The following is a 14,806-nucleotide window of genomic DNA, read 5'->3' as shown; positions in this document are numbered from 1 at the left end:
AATATTTCTGGGTTGTCTTGTTAGTACAGCCCTCTTTCAATTATGTCACAGCATCACAGGACATATTTTCTAGTTGATTTACTTCTGTGTTTTGGGTCGTTGCATCACTCTCCAAAGCCATTAACTTGTGACACATTTTGCTGTAAAAGTTTTGGCACTTTTTGAATTCATTGTTGCCTAAAATATTGAAAAGTGTCCAGGCCTTGAGGCAGTGAAGCCACAACAAACCACAGAGCTTCATCCAACATGCCTCACAGTTGGAAAGAGGTTTTTGTTGTTGCATTTTTTTTTTCTCAAAGCAAAGTGTTTTTTTTTTTTTTTTTTTTTTTTTTTTTTCAATGCTCAGCTGTCCACAGAATATTTTCCTAGAAGTTCTTTGAAACATTCAGGTGGTCTTGGGAAATTGTAATAAATTCCTCATTCTTAAACAGCATTGGGTTCCATTAATTTAAATTAATTCTGTTTGTTGAGATTTCTGAAGGGTTTTTGCTCTTATCATTGGGAGCTTTCAGGGTTGTGCACTGTGATCTGACAGTGATCTTTGGATTCCCGTTCAAAGAGAGAGTAGCAACAGTCCAAAATATTCTACATTTGTAGACAGTGTATTGTAATGTGGGTTCACGAAAACAGCAATGCATTCATAGCTTTTTCCAGCTTTGTAAATCTCTGTCTTGTGTTGTAAACTCCTGCAAAATCTATTGGGATCATTTGCCTTTTTGACTCCAAATAGCTTTCGAAAAAGTTGTAGGTTGACAGTACAGCTGTTTTGTGCTATAAGGTAAGTCATTACGTCTTACATCAGACATTTGCAAGCAAATACAGAAAAAATAGACTTTCAGAGGGTTCACAAAGTTATTACTGACTGCATATGCCTTTGATTCTTCCCCAATGTAGATTTCAAGATAGAAGATCAAAGATTAGACAAGTCTAGTATGCTTGCTAATAAAAATGTAAATACATATTATCCGATTGGGTGGTTAGCAACAATGTATTATTCAGTGGTAATATGCTTAAAAGACACTGCCTTCTCTCTTCATAACAGTATACAATATTTGGATTATTGTTTGGCCCAAATTGTAGGGCATATTAAGACTTTCCTCAATCAATCAATCAATCAATCAATCAATCAATCAATCAACCAACCAATCGTTCAATCGTTCATTCATTCATTCATTAATTCATCCAATCAATCAATCAATCAATCAATCAATCAATCAATCAATCAATCAATCAATCAATCAATCAATCAATCAATCAATCAATCAATCAATCAACCAACCAATCGTTCAATCGTTCATTCATTCATTCATTAATTCATCCAATCAATCAATCAATCAATCAATCAATCAATCAATCAATCAATCAATCAATCTAACAGTTACATTTATGGAATACTTCTATCGTCTTGCTCCTTCTCATTGGCTTCTCTTTCCAAATTTTATCCAAGAAAACTTGTACTAACAAGTGATCACTCACCCCTCTGAAGTTACTGGAGGCCTGGAAGTAGATGAGATAGTTCTTGCCGGGGTCCAAAGGTGTGTTCCAGTAGCCGTTGTAGGTGTGGTTGTCCCCTACGGTGAATGGTGTAGCCTCGGGTAAGCTGCTGGGTGTGAGTTCAGCTGTGTAGTAATGAGGCGGGGCACCACTTGCCCCTCCTCCTCCTCCTCCTCCTCCTCCTCCTCCTCCTCCTCCTCCTCCTCCTGGACTCTCCCCATGGGAGGAAGGAGCAGGGAAACACTCAATGTGACCCAACTCCCTCCGCCTCACCTGTCTGGAGCCGTCCTCCTCTACCACAACCACGTGATAGGTACTGTACAGGAAGATGGAGCAGACTTTACACACTGAACTGTTTTTAAATTATTTGATATACAGTTGAGGTCAAAAGTTTACCTCTTCCTTTGAGAATCTGCTAAATGTTATTTATTTTAGCAAAATAAAAGGAATCATACAAAATGCATGTTATTGTTTATTTAGTACTGACCTGAATAAGATATTTCACATTAAAGATGTTTACATATAGTCCGCAAAAGAAAATAATAGTTGCATTTATAAAAATGATTCCGTTCAAAAGTTTACACCCCCTTGATTCTTAATACTGTGTTGTTACCTGAATGATCCACAGCTGTGTTTTTTATTTAGTGATAGTTGTTCATGAGGCCCTTGTTTGTCCTGAACAGTTAATCTGCCTGCTGTTCTTCAGAAAAATCCTTCTGGTTCCACAAATTCTTTGGTTTTTCAGCATTTTTGTGTATTTGAACCCTTTCCAACAATGACTGTATGTTTTTGAGATCCATCTTTTCACACTGAGGACAACTGAGGGACTTATATGCAAGGTTTAATGGCTCACTGATGCTCCAGAAGGAAAAACCATGCATTAAGAGCCAGGGGGTGAAAACTTTTTTGAATTTAAAGATCAGGGTAAAAAAATGTAACTTATTTTGTCATGTAACTATCTTTTGTAGTCTCTAAAGGACAATAATAATAATATTTATATATACATTATAAGATCAAGGTACACATCTCGATTCTGTTCAAAAGTCTGGCTCTTAATGCATTGTGTTTTCTTCTGGAGCATCAGTGAGCATTTTAACCTTCTGCAATAGTTGCATATGAGCCACTTAGTTGTCCTCAGTGTGAAAAGATATATCTCAAAATCATACAGATCATACGCAAAAAAATAAATAAATAAATAAATGTGGGACCTGAAGGATTTTTTTCAGAAGAAGCAGGCAGTTTAGTTAGTATAACTGAGCCAGGGGGATGTAAACTTTTGACCTCAACTGTATTGTATTGGGGTTATTACCTAACAGGTGCTCCTCTCCCCAAGGCTGGACGCAGGAGGACTGTTATGGTGCTCTCAGATTCACTCAGTGGAGTGGGGACGTCTTCATAATCAAACGCAGGCGCTGTGAGGAAAACGCAAGAACAAACAATTTCTGATCTGTTTTAGATGTGATTAAGAAGAGAGCATAATTACTGCTTGAGATACTTGAGAACTTAACTTGCGAACCAGTCATTCTTTTGTGCTAGTCCACAATGATTTATTTTTAAATCATTCAACTTACTGACTCACTCAGTCACTCAGTCAGTGAGTTTGACTCTATGATTCAGTTGCAGTTAACAGCTCACTGGAGGGAAATATCATCAGTAAACAGGGACTTAAAATAAAGCTTTAGAATGACATGAGGATGAGTAAATAATGACAGAAGTTTAATTTTTGATCTGTTCTTTAAAAAAAATGCCCTAACCACCCAGCAACTGTAACACACACAAATCTTTCAAATTAGTCTTGGTTTTCCATCGACTTGAATCCCTTGCTCCACAGAGAACAAAACCCGCCCCAGACAGAGCGCGCCACACAAGGGCGATGAAACACAGTAATGGAGGCGGATGACAGCGATCCACAGTCCTTTATAAAGTCTCTTGAGGGTAGAGCGTAGAACAGAGCTTCTGCTCCCATTCCTGCTTATTATCGGAAGTCAATTAGTGAGCCGGTACAGGGAAACGGGTCAATGTCTCAGCCTTCAGCATACCAAAACAAGCAGAAAATCTAGAGTAGAAAGAACAAGGGCTGCCATCACAGTGCTAGTGTTAGATCTGAGGATTGAGGGATGATACAATTGACGGAGCAAAGCTCAAAAGAAACACACACAAATAAAAACAAAGAAAAGTTTCACTCATAGTACAGCTGGATTATTGCGTGTGTGTGAAGATATTTAAAGAAACAGTTATAAAATAAATAAAATAAAAAGCTGCAGCATTTAATTATAACAACTGCAGCATTTAATTATAACAAAAAGTCAGGCACAAACACTTATTTTTTAAAAAAGTTGAATATGAATATGCCATTATTTGCATGCATTTTTAGAACAGAAACCTGAACAGAGTCATGTTTATTTTTATTTTTTTTTTGACAACAAGGGAGAATTTTGTATCTGTTTTTATAACTCTAGAAGTCAGAAAATTATGGAAGCCTGTTTCCGCGACAAAATAAGAAAAACTAAACATTATGAACAATTGCAAGAAAAAAGCCAGAATTGTGAGCTATAAAGATTTATTTGCATTTCTATAGTTATAAGTTGCATTTCTGATAAATACATTTACAATTCTGAGAAATAAAGTCAGAATTGAGAAATATGTACTTGCGAAAAAAAAAAAAATCTAAATTGTGAGACATTAAGTTGCAGTTCTGAGAAATAAACTCAGAATTGTGTTCTGACTTATTTTTTAGTTTAAATCCTGCATTTTTGACTTTATAACACAGAATGGCAAGTTTATATCACATCTAGAAAAAAAAGTCAGAACTGTGAGATAAAAAGTTGCAATTACGTTGTTTTATTTTTATTCACACTGCAAAAATGCTTTTCTTACTTAGAATTTTCTAAAATTCTTAAATCAAGAAGGATTTTCTAAGTAAAAAGTATTGTCTTGTTTTAAGTAAAAAAAAGCTTTTTTTGATTACAAGAAAATAATTTTTACTTGATTTAAGAATTTTTTGATATTTCAGCTGGAAACAAGACAAAAGAATTTAAGTAAGAAAGGCATTTTTTTCAGTGCAGTGGTGGAAACCACCATAGGAAACAAACAAACCGAAAAAAACTCACCATGTATTAAGAATGAAATGTTATATAAATCTGGCAAATGATATATGAACAAACCCTTCTTTAAAATCTTCAGAGTAATAAAGGTTTTTTCTAAAACTAAAGTTAGTGTCTAGTGCATGAGGAGGGGAAAAACTGAATGTAACGTAATCAAAATAGATAAAACGTAATAAAATAAACACCTAAATATGTTTTTTAAATGCTTATAAATGCTTGACAGTTCCACCATGCTTGGAGTGCCGCGGGCAAACAATAGGACAGAATTGTTGGGTGAACTATTACTTTTATGAGGCTCTTTAAACAGCATTGTCCAAATAATGTTGATTGTTTGGTTGGAACTATCAAAGGGGTGAGACTAATCAGCTTCTCTTTAATTTTCAGTTTATTGAGCTGCAAAATGCAAAGACAGAGACTCTCACCAAAAGCCTATAAGTTCATTGGTGGAAAAACGATTTCCCAAAAGGATCTGCCATGTTCCCTTCAGTTTGCACGGTTCTCCCCTCAGTTTGTCGACTTAAGCCTGGGTAAACCTTGGTATCAATATTTCTGCTGTTCAGAGAGTCAATCTCGCCAAAAGAGTAGCTTTTGCCTGGCTGCGATTACGTCTAAATGAAGTCCAAATAAAGTCGGAATAAATCCTGAACCAATTAAAAGTCCCTCGCAGGCATCTTACATTCATTCCAGCGATAAAACCAAAGCCCATCTAGCTTCTAGTGGAAAACTTATAATTACATACTTTAGATTCAGAGAGACACTGCAGTAAGCCAGCAATGCTGCAGGTTTCCTGATGGCTCTCATATTCCAGAATACCTTGTGGCAATGCGTATTTCCTCACCTGAGATATTGGTGGTGATTTCGGTTAGGGCCGTCTGGCCAAAGCCCTTGGCGGTGCGGGCACGAACAGACACCAGGTATGTGGTGCCAGGGTGAAGCCCGGAGAACATATGATAAGTCTCATTCTTTAGTTTGGAGACAGTGCGCCGTGGGCCAGGAACGTTGATGCTGGGATCTGAAGACTCGATGCTCTGGTAGCTGATCTGAAAACAGGAAACAGACAGTGAGCTTAGAGGAAATGATAGGTCTCTACTCTAGTGTTGCATCTTCACTTTAGCCACAACAATGCCTGATGTCTTCACCTACATTACCATCTTTGAATGCGCACTTTATGCTACAAATATTATTCAATGCACTGTTGTTAATATAACACTGCAAAAAAATGCTTTTCTAGCTTAGATTTTTTTTTGTCTTGTTTCCAGCCAAAATATGTACAAATTCTTGAATCAAGAAGGATTTTCTAGACAAGTAAAAATAATTTTCTTGTTTTAAGCAAAAATGCACTTAATTTTGACTTTTTTTTTTTTTGCTGAAAACAAGACAATCATTTTTACTTGTCTAGAAAATACTTCTTGATTTAAGAATTTGTAGATATTTTGGCTGAAAAGAATTCTAAGCTAGAAAGGCATTTTTTGCAGTGAACAAAAGAAATGCAGCAATCAATATTAAAAGGTTTGAGAAACCAATCAAGTTAAAGCAACTAATTTTGAGACCCAAACATCAACAGTATATTTTTCTGTGTATTAAAGTTTTTACTCTACATTTGTGCAGTTTTCAGTGGGTTAGTGATATATTTTAAATATATATAAATTAATAAATATTTTTTTTTAATTGGTTTTTATACAAAAACTGCTTTTTTATGTAAAATTCACTTTATAAAAGACCCACATTTCTAACTTTAATTCATGGGGATAACATGGATAATTTCACATGGTTTAGTGTAAGATTTTTGCCCATCTTTTGGAAAATCCAGTTTTAAAAGTAAAAAAATCACTTTTACCAGTAGGTGGCTGCAGAGCTCCACTATTTGCTATTTGCTATTTGACCACCTGAAAGATATTTTTTCACAAGTTTTTTTCAGTTGAATTCATATCTACAGTACAGACCAAAAGTTTGGTCTAAAAGTTTGGTCTAAAAGTTTACATTCAGAAATAAGTTCGGCTCATTTATGCCTCGCTGAGAATTAATGGTTCCATTTTCATCCATGCAGGAGGAGTCACATCTTTTTATTCATATATAAATCTGAACCATTCAATATATGTCATATAAAATATATAACTCAGCAGGCAGGTATATTTTCATGCAGAGTCTCAGGAAATGATTGTGGTAAATGCATATGCTACTAATGACAATGATTCAAAGAATAACTATTTTCTCTATTATATGATAAAAATACCCTCTTTTGTTTCCTTACAACAATGGAAATCTGCTGTCATTTTTGCTCATACAGATAAGATTAATACATCATTCAAAACTGTAAAGGGTCTACTTTTATTTGTATACACTCACAGTATCAACAAAATGTGCTTTTGTAAAATAAGGAAAACAAACAAGATGCGTTTTCTGTCATCTCAGTCTCCAAAATGAACCGAAACTCAGCGTTCAGCATTCAAACTGAAAACAAACAAAAAAAATATTTAATTATGTAATCTGTGTCCACATCAACACTGTCAACATATTTGAATCCAACACTGATTTAGAAAACATTAGTTCTTTAATAAATAATTAAAATATCTCCTTACTATTTATTCCGATACGTTCATAGTCATTAATTTTGTGGGTGACTTGCTGCAAACTTTATTGTGTGAGCTTGGAATATGCTACATATTAAAGACCTTCCAAGTATATATTTAAGTAATTAAATTAATATAAGCATGCAATCAGTCGACTAATGGTTTAAATTAACAACCATTAATCAACTAGAAAAAAATCTGAGTCAGAAGCAGCTGTAGTCATATCACACATTAGTTTATCACACATAAGTTCATGTCTGCACAATGTAAAATTAGTTGGGAAAAAATGGTTTTGACTAGATATAAAGGGACTAATTGGTTAAGCAGCAAATTTACCAAATTCTACCTCAAGAACAAGAAAAAAAAAAAAAAAAAAAACAGACAGAAATTTCCAGTCTAACTCAATATAATAAAATGTCCACTAATAACATCATAAATAATTTGGGTAGGGTAAAAAGGGCGAAAAGTAAAAAAAAAAAAATATACATAATTTTGTTAGACCAGTTAAATATTTCTTTCTCAGATGTAGAAGCCCATGTGAAACATGAAGAGCATCGGACTTGGGTGGCATCCCTACAGACACCAATAAACACTTTAAGGTGTAATGAAACCCCATATTTTAGCACCGGTCGTTCACACTTTAGATTTAAAATTACTGTCTCAACTACAAGCTGTTTGACAAATCGGTTGAATCTGCGTTGCTGCTGCCCTCTGCAATACTCTTTAGGGAAGTCAGGGAAGCCAAAGTGTGACTCACAATTCAAATTTTAATAAAAATAAAAATACTGCAAAAGAACTTGCAAGAAGGTTAACTTCATATGTGATCTGAAATACTGTGGTTATATGACACATCACAAAAAAAGAGAAATCACAAGCAGAGGCTGTTTCAATTTGATGTACAAAAATGTGTTCAACAGAACTGACGAGTTGCTCAAATTAAGTTAACCTAGATGGAATTTAATTTAAGATTATCCTATATTAACATTCTATAGATTTTATTATTTTTCATTAAGTTGTCTTTGCCCTGCTTAACAGAGCTCCCAGAGCTCAGAGAAATTAATGTGTGGTTCCTGTAAAGCTGCTGTCATTGAGACATTGAAGAATATCAATCTATTGTTATTTCTGTCTATCAGTGGATAAACATTGACAAAGTCAAACTTTTAAAACTTTTTTGTTAACTTTCAAACAAGACTTTATCAAGACAACATTCAAGAAATTGAACAACCCTGCGTTCTCTAGTTGACTGTTGAAGATGCAAAACATATTGTAAATTTGACATACCATGAAAATGTTTCTTTAAATACAGTAGCTTCCTATTCAAGATTCTCTCCAAAAAGTTTTACATTAAATTAAAACAACAAATAAATTATAATGTCCCATTCACATGAAATCACTGCTAGAAGCCAAGAACCCTCAGGGTAAAAAATAAATAAATAAATAAAATAAAATGCTGCATGAGAATATTAAGGATGAAATTACAAAATATACAATTGTGTTAAAGACATGTTTTGATTTACTAATTTACTTTGATTTAATCATTGCTTTACATTTTATATGACAAGGGTACATTTTTTTTCAGTTTGTTTTTGTTGAGTTCTATCAATATCAAGTAACAATACAATTTCAATATAACGAAAAATAAAAGAAACAGCTTTGAGTACTGAACTTATCACAGAAGAACACATGTGCAATTATAAAATAGGACCAACTGATTGCAATGCATTATCCAAGAATCTGTGTTTGTGTATGTAGACAATGTTTCTGGACTCATTGGTGCAAAACAGATGTATATTAAAGTTTTAATCCACTCAAAATTGTACAAGTTTATTAGAAAAAAAAGCAATGTCAGGTTTGTGAGAGAATCATTTGTTTTTGTTAGATTGTTTAAATGAATCTTAATGAATCATTCAGTGATGCTTTGTTCAAATTTAACACATTCACTTAGTGATCCAGCTGTGAGGAACTGTACTAGACTATTACCAGAGTAGGGGTCCTATTATGCTTTTTCACTTTTTGAATTTTGGTCAGTGTGTGGTGCGTATGTTTGGGAATAAAAAAACATCTACAAAGTTACAAATCTCAAAGTCCATTTCAAAGGGAGATTTATTCATCATACAGTGTAGATAGCTTCACTGTGATATTTACCTAAAGTGTAATGAATCATGATACCGAGTGTGAACTTGCCTTTCATAGCTCATCTCGGCTTGTCCCCTGCACTACGCAATATGGCGCTAGTTAACCGATGCTAACAACAGGTTGTTGCTGAGGGTGCATCGGGCATCGGACTAGCCATGTAAATAAATCACTATTTTACACCATTTACAAAGCACACAGTAGCTCCACACTTCATTGGTAGACTTCCAAGGGCCCTGACATTTAAAACGAGACATTGAGAACTTTGAAAAAAGCACTGGTAGTTTATTTACAAGAAGATTTATACAGACAATACCTTCAGGAAATTTACCGTTCGCCGCCATCTTGAATTTAGTCACGATAAGTCGAGTGACGAGCAGGAAGGAAACTACAACCCTAAGTCACATGAGTACTCGCGTTACTTTTGGACTGGAGTTAGTGCAGACAGTTGGCAATTGCAAGGATGTCGGACGATGAAGCTACTGAGTTTTATGAAGTAGTAGTTTAGTTTCCTTCCTGCTCGTCACTCGACTTATCGTGGCTAAATTCAAGATGGCGGCGAACGGTAAATTTCCTGAAGGTATTGTCTGTATAAATCTTCTTGTAAATAAACTACCAGTGCTTTTTCAAAGTTTTCAACGTCTCGTTTTAAATGTCAGGGCCCTTGGAAGTCTACCAATGAAGTGTGGAGCTACTGTGTGCCTCGTAAATGGTGTAAAATAGTGCTTTATTTACATGGCTAGTCCGATGCCAGATGCACCCTCAACAAAAACCTGTTGTTAGCATCGGCTAACTAGTGCCAGATTGCGTAGTGCAGGGGACAAGCCGAGATGAGCTATGAAAGGTAAGTTCACACTCGGTATCATGATTCATTACACTTTAGGTCAGTGGTTCTCAAACTTTTTTGGTTGCGCCCCCCTTTAAACCTCCCAAAAATACCTATCCCACCTAAGACTAATAAACGATTTTACTAAACGTAATGAAAAATTAATGCTTTCTTAGTTCAAAAAAAAAAAAAAAAAAAAAAAAGCAACAGGAGAAAAACACATGCAACACTTGAAATATAAAAAAAGCACAGGGAGAATAACTGTTTTTATTATAATTCTCTATGTTATATATTTATTTATATATTTTTTGTAGGTTTCATGCTGTCCTAAGGCATAGCAGGGCTTACAGTGCTACCACGTAAAAAAGTTTGAGCACAAAAAAATATATAGGAGCACCCAATTTATTTTTAGTAATGTGCCGATCTTGATTCTTCATGGCTGATTCTGATTGCAGATGTTTTACAAGCAAATGGGCTGATTCTGAAAGCCTTTTTTATATTTATTTTACGCCTTAAGCAAGGGACAGGAATTAATGAAAATATGAGTACATGAACAAGATGTTTATTTTCTCTATTATAAGTACAGCCATTTAAATTAGAGGCAACCACTGCATTTTTAAATAATCTACAGTATAAATAACAAAAAATAATTGACACAGTTATTTCTTAGTCGTGTAGACAATAAATGGAGCCATAATCAAAGTAGGCTACTCTTTCAATATTCAAAGTGCAAATAGACCGAATTTTCCCACCATGATACAGAGTTATAGACAACTATACAACTTATTATAGCCCACATACTAATAACAGCTTCGATATTTTATGTAGCCTAATTTGCGCGCATTGGGGAGTCGCTCTGTAAACTGGGCTATTAAAATTGCTTTTGAATGCACTTGCGCGTTTTACTTTCGGTTTCATTTTAACTATCGCGCGAATCAGTGGCGCTGAGCGTGCATTCTACAATACAAGACATTACTTTTACAAAACCATTTGAAAGTGGGAGGACACAAACAGGATTTTTAAAAGCCCCAAGTGGAAATTACGCCCCTGCATGAGCTGAACTCTGCCACTGAGTTATCATTTGTGAATGTATGCCGATTTGTACAGTACACCGAGACTGAGGCGCCAGAATGCCGCAGTTCAGCGGAGCGCAGTGTCAGTGACATCTCTGCTGGACGCGACAAAGTTGCAAATAATATTAACTTTGAAGCCCTGCATTGAGCTTTTGAATGACCAGCACCTGCCTGGGTCTGTGCGAATTCATCTATGGTTTTCTCTTCTCTTTCACACACCAATCCATCTCCCATCTCCCGTCCTTTGGCTGTTTACGTTTTTATATTTATTTTTCTGCTGATGGCCCGCGCCCCCCCGCAATACTCGTGTGCCCCCCCGGCGGGCTGCTTTAGGTCAATATCACACCGGACTTCTCCTTTAAGACACACTAACATTAATTTATTTTTAAAGGAATGTTCGTAGTATTTTTCTTCCGTTTTTTTTTTTTTAATTTGTTTTAAATTTGTTTTTTTTACCCCCAGCTGATTCAGCTGATTACTGGCCGTTTGGAGGAGGACTGCTCTTCATCTGGTGTGTCTGTCACTTCTGGTGCAGAGTCATGGACCTTTTGTTGTATGTTTTGGTTTTACTTATTATCACACTACATTAATTATCAGAGCTACGGTGGTGCCCAAAATTATTAGAACACTAGTATTTTAACTAACTAACTAGTGCCTCAACTAATGGTTTAAACTTAACTATTTCTATCATTTGCTATAGTGTGTCAGTATGAAATATCAGTTTACATTTCCAAGCGTTCATTTTGCCATTAATTATAATAATCAGTGACACAAGGAGTATGAAAACAGACAGTGCTTCACACAGAGGTCTAATCTCATCATCTAAATCCAGAAGAACTGTGGCAACATCTCCAAGATGCTTAAAGAAACCTACCAGCAAAGCAGTACTGTTAAAAGTTTTAGGCACTTGTGTAAAAATCCTGTAAAATAATAATCTAGCTTTCGCTAACAGTTGCTTTGGGAAGGGACGTGGCAGGACTGAAACAGTGTTCGCCAATCGCAACGCAATGGGACAGCTAACCAATAAAAAGTGGGCCTTCATCAAACCCGGAACTAATCGAGACATTTGTCCCAGCCTGGGGAGAAAGCTATTGTAATAATGTAAATTATGTGAAAAATAATGCATTTTTGAACCACTAAGCATGAGATCATGTTCTAGTGCAGCCCCAAAACAAAATAAAGACTTTGTAAAAGAGCATAATAGGACCCCTAGAGCACATTCTTCACAGAAAGCTATAATATTTATGATATGAAGACATGAAATGTAGCAAGTCTTTTGTATTCTTTTTAAAGCCTGATGCATCATTCCTCATTGATTGTAGTTTTATGGAAATGCTATCAGTGCACTGTTACAAATTTTACCTTTTGTGTTTTACAGAACAATAAAAGTGATTAAGTTTGGAACAACATCAGTAAATGCTGGCAGAATATTCATTTCTGTGTACAATCAGTCACTTATTGTTTGTTCAGAATTACATCTCTAATACAACAATATCTGAACGTTACCTTGGCTGTGCAGCGAAACTTCATTATCCCTCTCAAGATCCATCAATAGAAATTGCACACTCTATTTTGAAATGGCCTTTTATGAAAATGCAGCAAATCCTCCATTGAGAAATCATTACCAACTAACAGCAGAGTGAACTAAGGCTACACATGTCGCTCCCAAACGAGCGCTGAGCTTAAGCAGACGCTTACATGTGTACATGCTGACAGCTGAAATAACTGAAGAGGACTGAGGCAGTAAAATTAGCAGACTAAAGCACTTAAACACAATCGCCCCATCCGACAGCCTCTGCAAGGCAAATAAGCAATTATGTTTGTCCCTCGACTAATTGAAGCCTGGAGAATGAACTACTGTACAACATGATTAGCATAAGAACACCTAGACTCTGTGAAGGGTGAAGTGAGTTTACACACGCTAATGACTGACTGAGAGGGAGGATAAAAAACAAACCCTGCACCAGTCTCTACTCTGCGAACAAATTCTGTGTGAATATGATTCCGCATAACAGCTCAAATGAAATATGCCTCTGCCCACAGAATCGAATGCGGCATAAACTGTGGCGTCATCAATACAATAGGAACATGATTCATTTCTCACAACAATGTGCCGATATTTAAACTTTTTATTAACAATGCAATACAATAACTAACGAAGCAAATAATTTAAATCAGCAGTACTTCACAGCGCAGTCAGAACTCTCCAAAAACTCACACACACAAACATATTGGAAAACGCCAAAAAGGCCTTGTCTACTAATACTCAAAACGAAGTGCGCTTAACTGTACTGAATGACCCCTTGTAGTGTACTTCAAATCTGAAAAGTATGTTTTTTAAAAACTGTGTTTGCAGATAAAATTAATGAAAGAGAAAGCCACTTAGGTGCACATAAAGAGACTTTACTTTTATGGATCTTAACACTGTTAATACAACTCCCTTTGTGATCATACCAAATTAATAGTTAAATGAAATCATGTTTTAATAATTTTTTGTCACGCTTTATGACAAAATGCACATGCATTTGATTATAATTTAAACTGTAGTGTGTTATTTATTACCTTTAAAGTTCATGTATATTTCAAATGTACTAAATTGCAACTTCATAATTATAAATGTGTAACTACAAATACTTTATATTTAAATACATGACCTACATATTTCAATAGAAATGACATTACCATATTTCAAAGACAACATAAAATGTCCTATTAAATGATCCAAAAAGCACTCTAAAGTTCAACAAATTGCATGTAATATACACACTATAATGCATTTTCATTTTAATGAAATTAACATGCAATTAAGTGCCCAAAAACATAGTATAAACACCACTTCAGATGTTCAAAGGCTAAATATTAGATTGATATGGTTACTATAAGAGTTATTTAGCCTTAACCCTCCTGTTACCCTAAAATCCGCTAACACCTTTTTCCCACTGGGGTCAATTTGACCCCAAATTTAAAACCTCTAGAATATGATATTTTTTTTGCTAAAAGGTTAGTGTCAGGTAATTTATGTCTGTGTTGACTACTTAACAACACTCTGAAACACCCCCCAACTTTCACTGTCAAACACCTGTGACAAAATCTCACTGACAGAAAACCTTTGCGTAGAGGCCATTTTCGATTGAGAGAGCAATTCAATTGACAGTGGTTCTCGCAATACTACAGGTATGGTTGTGTTAGTTTTTTTTATTTTTTATTATTATTATACTTAACATATAAAATTATAGTGCATATTATAAAATCATAGCATGTTATAGTGACCTCAATATCACCCAAAACAAATGTGTGTAAATTTTTTATATTTCTTATGTTTTATACAGCTAAAAGAACCTGGGGTCAAATTGACCCCAAAGAACACCGATGTGACAAAATGTGTACAGGGCATTGAACAAATAATATCATGTTACTTTTATGTTTACCAAGTTTTCCCCATTAAATTAGGAAAAGTCATTCAATCTGAAGCAAAAAAAAAAAAAAAAGTCAATTATATATGTACATACGTTAAACATTGAATGGGGTCAAATTGACCCCAAGGATAACAGGAGGGTTAAGTTAGTTATGACCTGGCACACTTTTGTTAGTTACTGTATTACACTC

The 14,806-nt window shown here is 35.1% G+C and overlaps 1 protein-coding gene across 1 annotated transcript in view; it reads right to left on the bottom strand.

Annotated features, from left to right (window-relative positions):
• The window catches only part of ptprua (protein tyrosine phosphatase receptor type Ua), a 404,456-nt gene that overhangs the window by 101,712 nt on the left and 287,938 nt on the right, over nt 1-14,806 (bottom strand). The window contains exons 11-13 of the mRNA XM_073821437.1: nt 5,437-5,638; nt 2,804-2,906; nt 1,477-1,810 (exon numbers count right to left, since the gene is read on the bottom strand). Of these exons, the coding sequence (XP_073677538.1) occupies nt 1,477-1,810; nt 2,804-2,906; nt 5,437-5,638 (639 nt within the window). The remainder of the gene's footprint in view (nt 1-1,476; nt 1,811-2,803; nt 2,907-5,436; nt 5,639-14,806) is intronic.

The sequence above is a fragment of the Garra rufa genome, chromosome 17 (assembly GCF_049309525.1).
Source record: "Garra rufa chromosome 17, GarRuf1.0, whole genome shotgun sequence".
Lineage (NCBI taxonomy): Eukaryota > Metazoa > Chordata > Actinopteri > Cypriniformes > Cyprinidae > Garra > Garra rufa.
The sequence above is the reverse complement of the archived record's forward strand: the minus strand, read 5'-3'. Positions and strand labels throughout refer to the sequence as shown.